Source organism: Salmo trutta, chromosome 27, assembly GCF_901001165.1.
Source record: "Salmo trutta chromosome 27, fSalTru1.1, whole genome shotgun sequence".
NCBI classification, from domain to species: domain Eukaryota; kingdom Metazoa; phylum Chordata; class Actinopteri; order Salmoniformes; family Salmonidae; genus Salmo; species Salmo trutta.
Window position 1 is genome coordinate 33,899,565 of NC_042983.1, and position 18,892 is coordinate 33,918,456.

Sequence of the window (18,892 nt, forward strand, 5' to 3'; positions counted from 1 at the left end):
AATCACATTTTTGGTCTTGCCCATTCGCCCTCTGAATGGAGCACACACACAATCCATGTCTCAATTGTCTCAAGGCAAAATCCTTCTTTAACCTGCCTCCTCCCCTTCATCTACATTGAAGTGGATTTAACAAGTGACAATAAGGGATCATCGTTCACCTGGGCAGTCTGTCATGGAAAGAGCAGGTGTTCTTAATGTTTTGTACACTCCGTGTATACCCTCAAATGCATAAACCAACAAGCAGTCCCTAAGCATCAACCTGTCTCTCCCTACTATGTGTTCACTACCTCAAACTGTGTACCTATAATATAATGGAGTATTACACCATTGTATCACACTCTATACCGTTTCCCTGAGATGGTGTCTGGGTACTGCTTCACAACACATTATAGTATGTTTCTAAGCAGCCTAGCAACCTGCTAGTAGGGAAATAAGTAGTGGTAGGGAGAAACATCGATAGTTACATATTGGGATATTGTTTTTGTCAATATATCACAATATTATTTTGGCGCTAATCAGCGGTGCCTGCATGAAAACTCAACTATTTTTCCTTCATATCTTGTTGTCCATCATCTTTTTTAAATAGTGAGCAATGTTCATAATTCCTCATGCTCTCTTGTCCCTCTGCAGCCGACATATAGTGAGCAATATGTTTGGAACATCGAGCCGTAAAAAAAAATCGCAGTATCGAATCAAAATACATATAGAATTGTGAGAATCACAATACATATCGTATCAGGACCTAAGTATTGAGATATCATATTGTGAGTCCTAGAAATAAGCCACTAGCCACTGGTTGTGATTGGTTGGTGAGGAGCGGGCGGTGGAGCAGCTGCAATAACAGAGGTGTTGTGTAGCAGCTTTCGCAGCGACACAGCGAACCCCTGACCTTGGAGAGCCGAGAGGAACCCGAGGCGTGTGTACCAGATTTCAGGCTCCCCGTGACCCCAACATGGGAACTGGCTCACCTGGAGAGGGGAAACCGAGCTCCTCCTCAGATCACCTGATACGTTGGCTGCCTTAGTGCCTTCTCACCACTGCCTCTTTCAAGCAGCCCTGAGAATGAATGAATGAATGAATGACGGTCCACTGGTTTCGCTTAGTGCATCCATTGTGCATAACTCGCATTAAATGAAGAGAGACACGGGAGAGTATGGGGTGTGCACGATCATGAATCAAGATGGATCAAATATTAACACTATCCCGTTGGACTGCTGGGTCAGAAGTTAAAATGGATGTAATGTCCAATAAGCTTGTTGCTTGCAGTGGATACACGCTTAGCTACAGTATCCAGGTTTAGAGGGGAATTATGTTCTCTATTTACAAAATGATTTTTCTCTAGCCTTGTTAGGTGTGTGTGGTGTAACTGTAGTGTATATTATGCTTTATGTGACTATCCTCCCTCTGTTGTTACACAGTGGACGGCCTGATTGTGAAACCTGTCTCTTTGTGCCTATGTATTGTGCAGGTACAGAGCGACATGAGCTGACATCATGGAGGAGTTTTAACTCCATCTTCCAGTTCTTCAGCAAAGCTCTACATACTGGGGATGAGTACGAGGAGGAGTCCTCCAACACGGTCACCACACGCAGCTCCCACAGGACCAAACATGACCACAACCACGACGACTAGAACTACACCTACCGGAGGGAAACACGGGGGGGGGGGGGGTCAAATCCTCTCTATCTACCCTCCCTCCTTCCTTCCTCCCTCATCTTTTCTCCCTTCCAGCTGAGCCCATCTCCCGGCTCGCAGAAGCATTGTTTTACTGGCAGAGTGCAGGTTGGCGGTGGTGGTGTATACATCGCAATAGCGCTTTGCATTATTTTTAGATGAGTGCAACTGTCAAAGCAATATGGGCTGAGTGTTTGCGCTTACCGTGGGCTGTGGCGCTTGCCTGTGGTATGGGCCACGGAGCGGCGGCAGCGGCTCAGATTAAGGCTGACAGGCGCTGTGCACAGTGCGCCGTGGTCCACCTCCAACTGTCCTGACATCGCCCTGAATGAGCTAATGCCCCAGCAGCCCTCCCCACCACTCCCCGAGGTCCTAAAACCTGCCTGACCCAAGGGTCTCACAGTCCTCCTCAACAAACACCACTCATACACTTAGAATATCTATCTCCCTTCCTCAACCCAACCCCCTCCCTCACCTCAACTCAACCCCCCCACCCTCAACCCAAACCCCCTCCTTCACCTCAACCCAACCCCCCTACCCTCAACCCAAACCCCTCCCTCACCTCAACCCAACCCCCCCAACCTCAACCCAAACCCCCTCCTTCACCCCAACCCCCTCCCTCACCTCAACTCAACCCCCCCACCCCCCACCCTCAACCCAACCCCCCACCCTCACCTCAACTCAACCCCCCCACCCTCACCTCAACCCAACCCCCCTACCCTCAACCCAAACCCCCTCCCTCACCTCAACTCAACCCCCCCACCCTCAACCCAAACTCCCACCCTCAACCCAACCCCCCTACCCTCAACCCAAACCCCCTCCCTCCCTCACCTCAACTCAACCCCCCCACCCTCAACCCAAACTCCCTCCTTCACCTCAACCAACCCCCTCACCCTCAACCAACCCCCACCCTCAACCCAAACCCCCTCCTTCACCTCAACCCAACACCCCCACCTTCAACCCAAACCCCCTCCCTCACCTCAACTCAACCCCCCCACCCTCAACCCAAACCCCCTCCTTCACCTCAACACAACCCCCCCACCCTCAACCAACCCCCACCCTCAACCCAAACCCCCTCCTTCACCTCAACCCAACACCCCCACCCTCAACCAACCCCCACCCTCAACCCAAACCCCCTCCCTCACCTCAACCCAACCCCCCTCCTTCACCTCAACCCAACCCCCCCACCCTCAACCCAAAACCCCCTCCTTCACCTCAACTCAACCCCCCCACCCTCAACCCAACCCCCTCCTTCACCTCAACCAAATCCCCCCACCCTCAACCCAAACCCCCTCCTTCACCTCAACCCAACCCCCCCACCCTCAACCCAACCCAACCCCCACCCTCAACCCAAACCCCCTCCTTCACCTCAATTCAACCCCCTCACCTCAACCCAACCCCCACCCTCAACCCAAACCCCCTCCTTCACCACAACTCAACCCCCTCACCCCAACCTAACCCCCCACCCTCAACCCAACACACACCCTCAACCCTCAACCCAACCCCCACCCTCAACCCAACCCAACCCCCCACCCTCAACCCAACCCCTCCACCCTCAACCCAACCCCCTCCTTCACCCCAACCCTCAACCCAACCCCCTACCCTCAACCCAACCCTCAACCCAACCCAACCCCCACCCTCAACCCAACCCCCCACCCTCAACCCAACCCCCTACCCTCAACCCAACCCCCACCCTCAACCCAACCCAACCCCCCACCCTCAACCCAACCCCCCACCCTCAACCCAACCCCCCCACCCTCAACCCAACCCCCACCCCCAACCCCCCCTTCACCTCAACCCAACCCCCCCACCCTCAACTCAACCCCCTACCCTCAACCCAACCCAACCCCCCACCCTCAACCCAACCCCCACCCTCAACCCCCCCCCCTTCACCTCAACCCAACCCCCCACCCTCAACCCAACCCCTCTACCCCCAACCCAACCCAACCCCCCACCCTCAACCCAACCCCCTACCCTCAACCCAACCCAACCCCCCACCCTCAACCCAACCCCCCCACCCCCAACCCAACCCCCACCCTCAACCCCCCCCTTCACCTCAACCCAACCCCCCACCCTCAACCCAACCCCTCTACCCCCAACCCAACCCCCACCCTCAAACCCCCCTTCACCTCAACCCAACCCCTCCACCCTCAACCCAACCCACCCCCTTCACCTCACCTCAACCCAACCCCCACCCTCAACCCAACCCCGACCCTCAACCCAACCCCCCACCCTCAACCCAACCCCCACCCTTAACCCAACCCCCCACCCTCAACCCAACCCCCCACCCTCACCCACCCCCCACCCTCAACCCAACCCACCCCCCCTTCACCTCATCTCAACCCAACCCCCCACCCTCAACCCAACCCCCACCCTCACCACAAACAATGGTTTTAACAGTTGTAAACATGCTCCATTAACATGATCATTTTAATGTAAAGCAAATGTGTTGTTTTATGTCTCCTTACCTTACCCTTACCTTCCCCAAACACACACTTTTTAGAAAGATACATTTTCTGTCAAGTGTGGTCCTGTTTATACTTTACTTTGGAAGGTTGCACTGCACTGTTTATAACATCTGATATGCTGTTGGTGTTCGGTTTTCTTTTGCTTGGTTTTTTATCTTACTTTCTCTCAATGTTTAGCTGGATTTTAATGCGCCCTAATAACTTTTTGTATCAGACCAAATAAGGTCCCAGAGTGATTGTCTGATTTTTAATTTGTAAAAATGACATTTTTTCCTGTACTTTTTTCCTGTTTGATATCCATGAAATGGATGTCCCTGGATGAATACATTTGATTAAACAAATAAAACAACCATAACCTGTGCTAGAAATGAAGAATTCAAGACACTGAGCAGATTTAAAATAATTTAAAGCCCAGCATCAAAATGAGTTTTAGGTATATCTCATTTTAATAGAAACAAGAAGTCAACTTCAATATATCCTCTTGCACGTGTCGGGAAAGCCAAGATTTCAATATTCTCCTACACCTAGATGATATATGTGTTTAGATGTTGGAAGAAATGTAACACGTTTATTTTCCAAAACACTTTCCTCACGTGCAAACGGAAAAGTGACAAAGAAATCAGCACTGGCTCAGCCTTGCTTAATCTCAGTCAGCTGGGACATAAACAAGATCAAAAATACAGTGTATTTCCACAACGTTTTGGTGAGTTATAAATCACTCAGAGCTTAATAGAATAGCCTTCTAATATCCCAGATATTAGTCTAAACAAGACAAAACTCCTGTGATACACCTCCCGATACACCCACTGTCTATCCAGACATGCTTTACATTGTCACGGCTTCATGTGTTGAGGTATTTATGAGGGGACGATAAGAAATGTATTGGTATACATTTCACCTTTTTTTATTTCGGTGTGAATAACAGCCACTGGTGATATGTTGAGGCTTTTGTGCGTTATTAAACACTTAATTGCTTTTGTTAGTAATGAGAGCGCATTCTGGGAAGTTGTAATTTTCATATAATTTTTGTTAATGACTCTTTGGATGTCACTCATGAAGTTAACTTGTTTGATTTGAGGAATATGCATATTAACGGAGGAGTTTAATTTCAGGATACTGTTGACGTGTGTTCCCTTCACGGGAAGGAAAAAAACGGTTGCTATTTTACTTCATTATGCATATATTGTTGCCTTAGGAATAAAGAAGACACTATGTTCACTGGTATTTCTAATAAAGACCAACAAGCCATATGTGAATGGATCAAAAGTAATGGGAGCAGCCTTAAACCAAATCTAAAGCACAGTGGATATGTAAATTGTGACTAATTCTAACAATTGCTCTTGAATATGTTATTGTTTCAGATTGTAACTGTTTTATTGATCCAATAAGTCTTGCTCACTATAGACATCCATGCTTTGTGATTCGATTAAATATAGCGTTTGAAAAACATTTTGTACCTTTTGTTTTTCACAATTTTACATTGTCTTTGATGTAACTTAGTTTCAACTATTGCCTATTAAAATGTGATTATTTGTATGTAAAGTCAACTTTAATCATCCACCAATCGTCATGCGTTTCCCATGAACCATTTCCATCGATTTCAACTTTTTTGTAAATATGTCAGTTGCTAAAATGTCATTAAAAAGTTGTAGTGTCGATGGAGTTTCCAACTACCACGTGGCCTATGGGGATTTTTTTTCAAATACCCTAATTCATATTTATAATTTTACATTTACGTCGTTTAGCAGACGCTCTGATCCAGAAACAATTAAGGTAAAGTGCCTTGCTCAAGGGCACATTGACTGATTTTTCACCTAGTAGGCTCGGGGATTCGAACCAGCGACTTTTTGGTTACTGGCCCAACGCTCCGCTATGCTACCTGGCCCTGCTTTTTCTAATACCATGGTCAATCTAACAGTTGTATTTGTTCTTCATTTAGGCTATGTTATATATCTCTTTAGAAACCAACAAAAGGCGTCGGCGAGGTAAACCATAGATTAGATTACATAATTCGGTAATAGAATAGTTTTTTCTTTATTTTACCACACATAACATGTTCATATAGGTTACGCTACCCAAGTCATAGGGGCAGGTTTACTCAGGAGGGAAGGAATAGAAAGTGTAACGTTGAGAGAAGGTCGACCTTGGGAGCTCTGGAGCCTGTTGAGCTGCCGCATCGGCTCACGAACCTTCACTGCAAATTGCGCAGGGAAGTTGAGCCTCGAGGAAAAGTGATCCGAGTCATGGTCTCACATAACAACAGCTATGAAACCTGACGGAGGAGACGGTCCATCACTCCGGACGGGGGAGACCAGTCCTCAACAATTGGACTAGTGTTAGCCAAAGTAAATTCCTTCTTAAAAAGTTTAATGATTTGTTTTAGTATTAACAGAGTCGCTTCAAAGAACGCTGTTAGGACTGCAAAATAACATTCCTTACCCCTAAAGCTATATTAAGTTAAGCTTTTTGGTTTCAAGTTTTTGGCTGCATAAGGTTTATTAGCCAGCACATCTAGAGGAGAAAATATGCTTTTCAACTACAATCTCCTATTACAACAGGTTAAACGTGTTTTAAACATGAAGACGGTTAAACATCAATTGGGCTAAAACTCCTCCAAATTGCGATTCATCTTTGCAAAGAGAGAGCTGTATGCCAGCGCGGTTTACAGGATAATTTGTTTTCACATGGTGAAAACCGATAAGGTCATTAAACGCCCCCTCAATAAATCTTTAGAAATCTTTCCATTAACCTTCGAACAACAAGTGCCAGTGAGTGGAACCAGCCAAGATCTCTCACGTCATGTCACGTTCCTCGTAAAAAACAACATTCAATCACCCATCTCTACTGAGAGTTGGTCTCACTTTTCTGACGCGTAAAATGTCTTAACACTTAAATTCAGTAGGCAAGTATAGGCGAGGGTTGGCACATAATAACATGATAGCCTTGAAACTTTTCAACAACAACAAAAATCTAGTTTCCCAGCAATGCTCAAACAGTTCCAGTATATCGATGTAGCCCCATGTTATTATTCACCATAATGAAGATACATGTTTAACACAGGGGATCAGTTTAACATCAGCGTCAGAAATATCTGCCTAGACTAATTGCATATTTTTTTATCAGTCATGTCACACTTAACAACATTAAATTGAATTCCAGTTCCCACTCCTGTTTAATTATTTTAAGTATACATGCCTACATATTCATGAGTACATTATCATTCCCTCGCATAGACTACTAGAGTGTCTTCGCTCTTGAAACTTCAAAAGCCTGGTCTCTCATGTCAAATAGCAATGAGATCCCAAAATGATATTTCAATTTTCCAGGAGACTAGTATTGTCACGCTTAGCCTACTCTCGCCATCCTCTCCCATGCTCGCCAGCACTGCTAAATATGAACTATTTCCAAAGAAGGATAGGCATTAAGCAAAGTTGGAATGTTACCCCCACCAGCTCCTTGTCTTCTTGAGCACTCCACCAGATCACTGTCAGATCTCTATTTGCATAATTATATGCCCCGCTCTGAAGAGAAAACTAACCCCCACATTTTACGGGTCAACAAACTGCAACAATCAATGTTTTATCGTGTAGGTCTATACTAAAAAACGGTCTTAACAGCCATTCAAGTCTCTCTATTTCTCTTTCTCTCTCTCCCTCTCTAAGTAGGAGAGCAAATAGTTTTTCATCTATTGACGGAAGAGGAATGTGTAGCTTAAGCTTGTTTGTTCACCCTCCTTTCCTCGTGTTTTTTTCCAGAGTATACTGTGTATTTTCTATGCAAAATAAGTCTCCCACCCAAAGAAAGCACTACCCAGTATTGGGTTCGAATGTAACGTCGTCATTACATATTCATTGATTAACCAAACCATGATCCATTGGAAGCCACAACACTTCAATCAGCAACCCTCTCTATCCAGCGAAGCCCTTCATACACACACGCAAAAAACTAGCACGTCAGATGGTCATTCAGAGAACACAGAAATACGGCTCGGGGGAATCATTCAGAAGCCTGCCTTACATGCATCCTACTGCACAACCAGTGAATAGGCCTAAACTCAATGAGGTTATAGTTTTACATGCCGCTGGAAGTTGCACGTTGCCAATCCAATAGGATATTTCTTAATTATAGATACAATGTAGGCCATTTTCCCAACAGGCTGTTCAAAATATCGACAGGTGTTTTCCATATCCAGCTGAGTGAAAGCCTGGCAGGCGGTATATTCTGGGCTGTGTGTAGGACAAGTAGGGTACTCTTAAGGAAAAAAAGGTTCTGTATGGAACACAAAAGGGTTATATGGGTGCTTCATATTTGACACCCCTTAAGGTTCGAAATTGGTTCCATATAGAACCCAATATGGAACCCAAGAGTTCTATATGGAACCGTTGTTGGTTCAGTGAAGAAGAACCCCTGGGGTTCTGACCAAATAACCCTACAAAGGGGTTCTATATAGAATCTTTAGGGGAGTCATCTATGAAGTAAGCAATAGAACCCTTTTTGGTTCTATACAGAACTTTTTTTCTAAAAGTGTAGAACTCCCAAAATTCACGAGGCCGGTTCTCAAAAATCTATGGCCAAACATAGCCATACTCACATCCCGGTGACAAACAGATAAACTATATTACCAATACAGGTCCCATGTTGATAATAGGTTTAGGCATCACACACACACACACACACACACACACACACACACACACACACACACACACACACACACACTGGCCTCTCGTTGCGATTAATTGGGCCTCACCTGTCTGATAATCTGACAATGTGACATAACCATGGTCACCATAGCCTATGTGTGCGTTGTGTTTGTATGAGCCTGGCACATAGTACACCGATCGTGCCCAGCTGTTGGCAGACAGAGCCGTTTTATGGTTTGCAGTCCATTTGGCTTTAATAGTATAGCTTTCAGGCGGACGCTACTCCATACCCTTACCGCCCCCTCAATTACAACCCCTCTGATAGTCTCGGGTCGCACAGACTCCGCTAGTAAAAGCCCGCCTCTGAAATGGAATACATTTGAAGAATGGGCTCCGAATTTTAACATTATACTTTTTAACACTTTAGTGACGAAACTGTATAGTATTCGAGTAGAGATCAAGTAAAGAAAGAGTATATTAGCGTAGTGCTTAAGAGCCCACCGACTGCCTGTTGGAGGAAATTGGCCATTTCGATGTGATAAATGATTGACAATGTGAATGTTTGAAGTGGGTCTGTAATTTGGGCTATTCCTAGGTTATGAGTTGTGATTTTAACGTTCTGTTAAATCATGTGGAAATGCAGTCTAATAGTTGTTTTTTCACAACCCATTTCAGCTACAACATTTGTATTGAAACCCAAATAAGGAACAAATAATGAGCATATAAAAGGGGATTTTGGTCCTTCGTCCAACTTTACTCTATCAAAAAGAACTCAAAATATTTCCCAACCAGCTGAACACTAAATTCACATCCCACAATTCTAAGTTGGAAAAATCAATGCCACTCAAAATGCATGGCAGTCAACGGGAGATGGTGGTGGAAATGTATGGTGCAATGGTTGGGTTGAGCATCAAGACACATTTCCATTCTCTGTAAGTTAATGGACAATAAATGACATCTTATCTTACATATTACTATACAACTTAATAGTTCCTTTTACATTCGATGATGGGCAGTTACCATTTAACTAAGTTGTCTGAAAGGTATACAGTGCCTTCAGAAAGTATTCACACCCCTTGACTTGTTCTACATTTCGTTGTGTTACAGCCCACATTTTAAATTGATTAAATTGAGATTTTGTGTCACTGGCCTACACACAATACCCCATCATGTCAAAGTGGAATTATGTTTTTAGATATTTTTACAAATTCATTTTAAAAGAAAAGCTGAAATGTCTTGAATCAATAAGTATTCAACCCCTATGTTATGGCAAGCCTAAATAAGTTCAGGAGTAAAAATGTGCTTAACAAGTCACATAATTAGTTGCATGGATTCACTCTATGTAGCATTTCGCTACACTCGCAATGACATCGGCTAAATACGTGTATGTGACCAATACATTTGATTTGATTTGATAATCGTTATTAACATAATTTTTGAATGACTACCTCGTCACTGTTCCCCACACATACAATTATCTGTGAGGTCCCTCATTTGAGCAGTGAATTTCAAACACAGATTCAACCGCAAAGACTAAGGAGGTTTTCCAATGCCTCACAAATAATGGCACTTTGTAGATGGGTAAAAAAAAGGGAAAAAAAGCAGACATTTAATATTTGAGCGTGGTGATGTTATTAACTACACTTTAGATGGTGTATCAATACACCCAGTCACTTCAAAGATACAGGCGTCCTTCCTAACTCAGTCGCCAGAGAGGAAGGAAACCATTCAGAGATTTCAATATAAGGCCAATGGCGACTTTACAACAGTTACAGAGTTCAATGGCCGTGATAGGAAAAAACTGAGGATGGATCAACAACATTGTAGTTACTCCACAACACTAACCTAAATGACAGAGTGAAGAGAAGGAAGATTGTACAGAATAAAAATATTCCAAAACATGCATCCTATTTGCAAAAAGGCACTAAAGTAATACTGCAAAAATGTGACAAAGCAATTCACTTTTTGTCCTGAATACAAAGTGTTATTATATTTGGGGTAAATCCAATACAACACGTTACTGAGTACCACTCTCCATATTGTCAAGCACAGTGGTGGCTGCATCATGTTATGGATATGCTTGTCATTGGCAAGGACAACAGAGTTTTTCAGGATAAAAATAATGGAATAGATCTAAGCACAGGCAAAATCCTAGAGGAAAACCTGGTTCAGTCTGCTTTCCAACAGACACTGGGAGACAAATTCAGCTTTCAGTAGGACAATAACCTAAAACACAAGGCCAATATACACTGGAGTTGCTCACCAAGACGACATTGGATGTTTCTGAGTGTCCTTTTAACTTAAATCAGCTTGAAAATCTATGGCAAGACTTAAATATAGCTGTCTACACTCTTAGAGTAAAAGGGTTCCAAAAGGGTTCTTCGGTTGTGTCCCCATAGGATAACCCTTTTAGTTCCAGATAGAACCCTTTTTGGTTCCAGATAGAACCCTTTTGGTTCCAGATAGAACCCTTGTTGGTTCCAGGTAGAACTATTTTGGGTCCCATGTAGAACTCTCTGTGCAAAGAGTTTTACATGGAACCCAAAAGGGTTCTACCTGGAACCAAATATTGTTCTTCAAAGGGTTCTCCTATAGGGACAGCCGAAGAACCATTTTAGGTTCTCCATAGCACCTTTTTTTTCAAAGAGTGCAGCAATGATCAACAACCAACTTAACAGAGCTTGAAGAATGTGCCAATATTGTACAATCCAGGAGTGCAAAGCTTTTAGAGACTTACCCAGAAAGACTCACAGCTGTAATCCCTGCAAAAGGTGATTCTACCCAGGGGGTTGAATTCATATGTAACCAAGATATATTTGTGTTTTATTTTCATTACTATTATTATTTACAAATGATAGAATGTCTCTTCCACTTTGATATTACAGAGTATTTTGTATCGATCATTGACAAAAAAAAATATTACATCGATTTTAATCCCACCTTGTAAAACAACAAAATGTGGTCAAAGTCAAGGGGTGTGAATACTTTCTGAAGGCACGGTACCTAGTTTGATCTAACAGTGTGCTAATTATTTAAACGTGATACAAATTGTAAACTGCAATATGCACGAATCAGACTTGCTCGGTTTTACAGGCTAAAAGTCTAATCCAAAGTGGAACAATAAATAACATTGAAACATGAATCATTATTAAATAGCCTAAAACATTAGGTCTATTATAATATTGAATGAGTTTGTATATTTGTATTATTTCAATGCAATTTCGTTAGATATGCAAGTAAGGCCCAGATGTAGTTTCACTGAAAAACATGGAAGAGTTTCATAGTTCAGTATAGTTTAATATCTCTTGAAGTTAATCGGTCAATTATAGACATTTATTTTTATGGATAAACACCTGCCTTTAGCCTTATGCAAAATAAGGCTATTTTGTTCAACTCTGCACTGGCCTTTTCGTTTATAATTATTATTAACTTATTGAAGAAACGGTGTCATTTAAGTAGTTTATCTACATAATTGTTAGTTAACAGAGTTTTGTTGAATGGATAACTATCACAACACAAATTATTTCCAGTTAGTTTTAGTATAGTGGTAACATGAAAATAACATGAATATACATTTACAATACATTTACGTTTTAGTTATTTAGTACACGCTCTCACGCATTTAAAATAATAATACGAATGATTGCCTATGATAATCAACAATAACAATAAAGTGATAATGATAAATTGAACGAAAATTGAAAGGTTATCTAGTTTTATATGATTTAAGGGAATTATATATCAAGTTTGATTGGACTTAAATACCCTTTAAACATTGACAATGACACTGGTGAAAAGCTCTTGCTCTTATTTCACGGGTTTATGCATGTTGTTATTTAAAACCTCCAGCAAGCAACGTGGGTCTTATTGCCTATCTGAATTTATATTCTGTTTTTTTATTGTGGGCTATGAGGAAGTCCAATCAAAACGTGTGCAGCAACTTCTCTCTCTTTGTAGGTTGATATAAAGGGAAAAGCAAGTGTATCCTAACTTCATAACAACAATCATTTAACCATAGAAGATGATGCTAGCGTATACTGAATGTATATGTACATGGACACAACAATTGGCTTCTCCCTCCGAACGAAACCTAATCTCAGGTAGTTGCTCAAGCCCCCAAAGTCCTCTAGCCTCAAATCGATGGCGATCGGCGGGGGGAAGAGAGATCAATGCGGGAGACAGACGAAGGCCCAAACTCTTAACACTCCGGAACCCGGTGTTCATCACTTTTGGCTTGATATGTTAAAAAAAAAAGAGAGCGCAACGTGATATTAAATCACACATTATAATTGAGTTTCATCAGCTGAACGCGGCCCTTCGAGGCGAGGCTCAACACACCCGTAGGCTGCATGGTAGGTTGGCCCTTCATCCCCCCAGTGTAAGAGACGAGTTATTACTGTCGAGCAGTCCTCATGGGCTCCAGCGTGCATCCTCATTACAGACGCCCCAAAAGATGAAGCTCTAAATGAAGTTATTGCCATCCAGTGAACTCAGATTAGATAGGCCGCAGAGATGGTCCCTCGTTTTGAAACACCCTGACAGGCAGTAAGGTGGGGAGAGGGACGGTGGGGGTGGGGTGGGGGGGCAGATTGGCAGGTGTGGTTTGTATGTACATTTCATGGTTTCTAGCCCTTTGGTTAAATTGGGCCCAATTGGAAACTCATTGGTAGTCTACTTATTACAGCTCACGCTATTAACGGCACCTTCCCGCGCTCTCGTTGATGCCGCTCCCTTTCTCCCTTTTCGATGGGTCTACTTTGTTCCTTCCTATTTCATTTCTTTATCAGCCATTCAAATGAAATAGGACGTCTCTCTTCTCTCCCCGTCTGACAAGCGTCTCTCTCTCTGCCTCTGTCCATAATCTTTCCATCCAGTTGACTAGCTTCCTTCTTGTCGGCGCTCAAATCGTTATTGTGTTTGCTACCTGAGTCAGCAGCAGCAGGAAGGATGAAAAGCGGGGTTTTGACGAAATGGGGAAGTATGCCTGATATTTGTCAGGAGAGCGGTGATGGCGGCAGGAACGCCTGAAAGGAGTTGTGTGTATTTGCGATCTGGTGGTTGGGATGCTTCGGTCTGTGAAGTCAAAAACAGAGCAACCAACTACACTTCCTTAGACTACTGTTTATCCCTAAAGCAAACATATAAGAAAGACAGTGACAGATTGGGAGCATCTCCATAAACAGTCTCCCTCCTCCCATCGACACCTGAGATACCTTCTCAGCTCAACCTTATTGAGCAATTCAAAATACTTTCAAATAGCCTAAATTATGCAGAAGCACATATTCGTTTACTCTGTGCACTATTATTAAACAACAGAAATACTTTGAAGGTTTTTAGTGAAGTTGATTGCATTCGTTAATATTCCTTTTGGAAATCAAATAATTGTCGCCATGTAGGTAGGCTATTAGGGGGGTAAGCATGTGCTTTTGTATATGGCCATTGAAAAATGCTACATTTAGAAGCCTACAATAGAAAGGAAGCTTGGAATATAGGCTTGCATTGTATTTTGATACACAGTCTTTGTTAATTATTTTTGTAAATATTCAATCAATGTTATTTGGATAAGGATGATTGCAAAAATGCTGTGGAGATTAATTTGTGAAAACTATAGAGTCTTGCAATTAAAGCATATAATACACTATAATGTGCTGTTTATATTAAAACGTGTTTCATCTGAATATTATCCATTGATGAAATAGGCCTATATTACTTTTAAAAAAGGAGTCCTGTAGCATTCAGAGATCATACCTTATACTTTAAATATATTTAAAGAGAAAGGAAGAAAATCGCACACTCTAAATATGCTCCCAACAACGTAATGAGTAAATATAATTGTCAACGTTTCGGCAACGCAGTGCCTTCAGGGTACTTTTTACATACCTACATCAGCTGGTCCAGTTGCTATTACGTTTGCTTAATAAATTATATCTCTGTGCAATGTCAACATACCAAGTTCCCCTTACCTTCGATATCATCAACTTGATATATATATATATATACATATATATATAATATAATATATGTATTGTGGTTGGCATTTATGTCAGTTACAATATCACACTAAACAATCATTTTGAAATATTTCAAATAAATAAAAACAAACCAGAACACACCCCACCTCACTACAATTAACATTGGACCTAAAATAGGTTGATATCTAACGAACCCAATGCTGATGTACTAGCCTACTGTATAAGCTATCAGGTGTGTTTGTACCAATACGTTGACCTGTCAGAGGATACTTGTTACGAATTGAACTCAAACTGTTGGCGGTCTCCAGACGCTCACGGTGGCATCGATTTGAAACTTGTCCTGTCTAATTTGATGATAGCATCCAGCTACCCTCGAATAGCACCATGGACAGCGCTCTTTCCTGACCTTGCCTTGCTATCAAATTACCCCTGCCTGGGCCACGGTGGGAGACCAACACCAAGTTTGTACGACAAAGATTGAGGAGAGAGAAAGGGTTCTTTTTTTTCCCCTCAACACTGATCTCACAGCTCCCTCCCATCGTGATAAATCTCTCTCCATGACTGTCAGTCTGGCACTATCTGCTGATAAAATACACTCCCTTACTGATGCTCTGCCCTGAATACAGGCAATACGTATACCATTTCTAATTGTAAATGGACTATTCATCTCATTTCTAACATACCCCCATCGAGTATGGTGGGGTCGTATTGAAAAGTCTAAATGTCATGCATTCAAATATGTTCCTGATTATACGTCAATTGAAGTATGTATGTACATTCATTCACACATCATGCACATGTATGCATAGATAGATACATACAGAAAGACATTGAAACCCGCCACACCCATGTCATGCGCACGTGTTGTGAGGAAAAGTTGAGTTGAGAGCCGGATTGGCTCATTTCTAAAGTTGGAATCGGAACCGAAGGCGCTGGCTGATGGCGGATTTGCTGGTGGGGCGATAGAAGCTATTTGATGGAACTCTACAGCTTTGAGACAGCTTGTTAATTAAAACCCCACGAGATGAGCCTCTGAAGCCACCGTCCATATCAGAACACTGCTAAATATCCTGACAGCAAGTTATACCAATCAGGCGCGCGGGCAGCTTTGTACTCGCTCTTCAATCCCACCTTTTAGCACATGCTGGCAGTGCGATCATTTCATTCGTTAAAATCCCCCCGTGACGGTGAAATACGTTTTTTTTCTACTGTCTTATTCGTGGAAAATGGTCCAAATGACTGCTCCTATACTCTCAAATCCACCAATGTGAGCTTAAAAATGCGTGTGAAAGAGTAATGAAAGAACGTCTTGGTTGGGTGGTGTAAGAACTAAATATTCATAATCATTTTGACCAAATTAAAAGATTTAGAAATAAAAATTAAAAGCACTTCTGAGTTTTGGGGTTTACCGTATGAAATAAAGAAACAATAAAAAGTGAATAAAACGTACGTATTTTAGGTGAGAAGGAATGGGATATTATGTGATCAATTTCGGCGAGGTCATTATACGCTTTGTCTTATATGCATTATTCAATCTTAACTGAACTGGCACCCACCCTTTGTCTGCGGGATCTGTGCCTCATTTCATTTTAATATGTATATGTGAGATGATGGCTTGTTAAATCGTGAAAAACAAATACAGAGAGCCTTATTTAAACACTCAAACGGAGGGTGACTCCATGGCCATTCTAGAAAATGTCATTGAAATGTGTTATTTCTTCATGTAGACTTTAATGTGTAGACCAAGCGTATGCTACTAATGTAAATACACCTATATTGCGGAAGAGTTACGTTCTTAGTTCTGGCGGCTCTTGATTGTGAGGAATGAAAGCGGAAAGTGCTAGCAGGGACTCTTTGATGCAGCTCTTTTAGTCCAGGTGGATGTTCTGGAACAGCTGATCTGCGGTGAGATACCATGCACCAAGGATCGAACAGGGGGTGACGTGAACTAGCGGACAATACATCTCAATCCCTGCTGAAAGATTACTTTCACAATAACGACCACCAGTCCACCAGTCTTTGTCACGCCTGCACAGTGCACACTATAGCCTCACACTATAGCCTCATGCATGGTGTTGGACATCAAATATTTCTGGGCCTCATCAACTCCCATTAGACTAATCTAGTGCCTAATATTTCAATGGCATAATCAACACGGTCCATTGAAAAAGTATTTTGGAACAGCATTTTATTAATATCCAAACCAACAGGGAAAACAGAATCTAGAAATACATCTAAACAAATTAGCGGTTTGAAACGGCACACGTACACATTCTCCCTTACTGGACCAGTCACTATTGCAATGAAAGCCTGTTAAAACATTAGATGTGGGCAGTATTTATTCATAACAGGACATATTACTGTTCTATGAGTCTCTCTAACCTGTTTCTTTTGTAATCTAGCGCGGTTGCGGCCTCTGCACCTGATCGACAGTGCCTGGGTCTGGGCTCGCGCTTTTAAGACAGCTGTAAAAAGTTCTCCAAGTCTCCAGCACATCCATCAACGTCAGACATGGACAAGACGCTATTTAGTGAATTTGTAACTGCAGCAGTATATTTTGACAGAGAGTGGGCTACTCACTGCAAACAATTCACGTTTCCCTCAACTGCAAAGGCCTATTAAACAAGTGCATATTTATATTTTTCTTAAAATGATTGTCTTGTCTTGACTACATAAAAAATCGATAGGCTATTCCGCTATTGCGTAGAATATATAGACTGACAAAATGTATTTAAATAGCTGTGTCTCATGGAATTAGTCTTGTTTTTAAATCAGTGTTGAAAAAATATTATGTTCTAAATGATATTACTATATTTATATATATGTTACAAACATGCTCGTTAACAGCAGTTTATCACTGTACCCACATTTCAGTTGTTTGTATTAATTAAAATCACATTTCATTTTGAACAATGTTAAGCCTACTATTCATTTTGGAGGATTCGGAATTTGGAGTATGCTTATGCAATATACCATTTCTGGAAACTTCACCTAAAATACAATTAAATGAAACCTAATGAGTTATTAGAATACCTAAGCTTATAAGCAATGCACAATAATCAAAACAAATATCTTACTATCAGTTTATATATAAAAAAAACATGCATTAGTACTCTAATTTGGTTTATGTGTTTAATCAATCTGATTTGATCAAAATGCAAAACCCATCTGACACATAAAACCATTAAAAAACTTTGTCTCATTTACACACACCAACGAAATTAAATTAGGAGCATTTACAGTCGCGGAAAGTATAGTGATATCGCTGCAGATGAGTGCGGTGGTTAAGGCTGAGCGTGGATAGAGGGGTTTTTGTGTTGTTCCTCGGTCTGAGGGTCCCAGTACGCAGAGCGCCATCTAGCAAACAAAAGTAGAAACAAACAGCGCGAGGCAGCCTCCATGCACTGCACTGCACGAGCACTGAAGCACGACAGCACCATAACAAAGCCGCTTAGGAGCGTCACCAAGGTATTCAGACAAACTTTCTACATCCTGCACTGCCTTCATTCAGCAGTAGACTGCTCTCTATTCACGATTGATGCTTTCCATAAATAAACCACCCTGAAATAGTAGTCAAATTATTAATAAATGAACGAATCAATTAATTAGAACAAAGCAATGTGCGTTTTGCACAGGATCGAGTTGTAATGAACCTTGAAGGGTCAAGATGCTAAATAAACTGATCATGTCATCAGTGTTCAAGCTACATGTTTAGGAACTTCTAATGTCAAACTGGCTGACGGAGACCTGGCGAATATCAACTTGACAACATCGATAGGCCTACTATCATCCGCTAGTCCCATAACGGTGTTTTACTTCACTCTGTGTACCACACAAGCACACAATACATCTTCTGTCGGGTGTGGTTTCGAATCAATTGAAAGGTCTCAAATGTAGGTTGTGGGATAAGGAGGGCTAGTGAGCTGTGTTGTCTGTCATTCGCTCTCTCCAAGCCACTGACAACATGAGTAGGCTAGGTTACACCACAGCACCGGTGTTAATGACCACGCTCTCAAGTCCTCATATAGGCTCCCACATCACCACCCTTCACCCTCACTATTCCCTGTCCTCCTCATCTCCACTGCCATTACTTCAAACACCAACACATATGACGAATCCAAGATCATATCCTGTA

At 42.2% G+C, this 18,892-nt stretch overlaps 1 protein-coding gene across 2 annotated transcripts in view; it reads left to right on the plus strand.

Moving 5' to 3' along the window:
- The window catches only part of LOC115164920 (cotranscriptional regulator FAM172A homolog), a 302,236-nt gene extending 300,567 nt beyond the window's left edge, over nucleotides 1–1,669 (plus strand). For both annotated transcript variants that reach the window (XM_029717842.1, XM_029717843.1), the window contains exon 11: nucleotides 1,469–1,669. In XM_029717842.1, the coding sequence (XP_029573702.1) occupies nucleotides 1,469–1,632 (164 nt within the window). In that variant the 3' untranslated portion in view covers nucleotides 1,633–1,669. The remainder of the gene's footprint in view (nucleotides 1–1,468) is intronic.
- The last annotated feature ends 17,223 nt before the right edge of the window (nucleotides 1,670–18,892 follow it).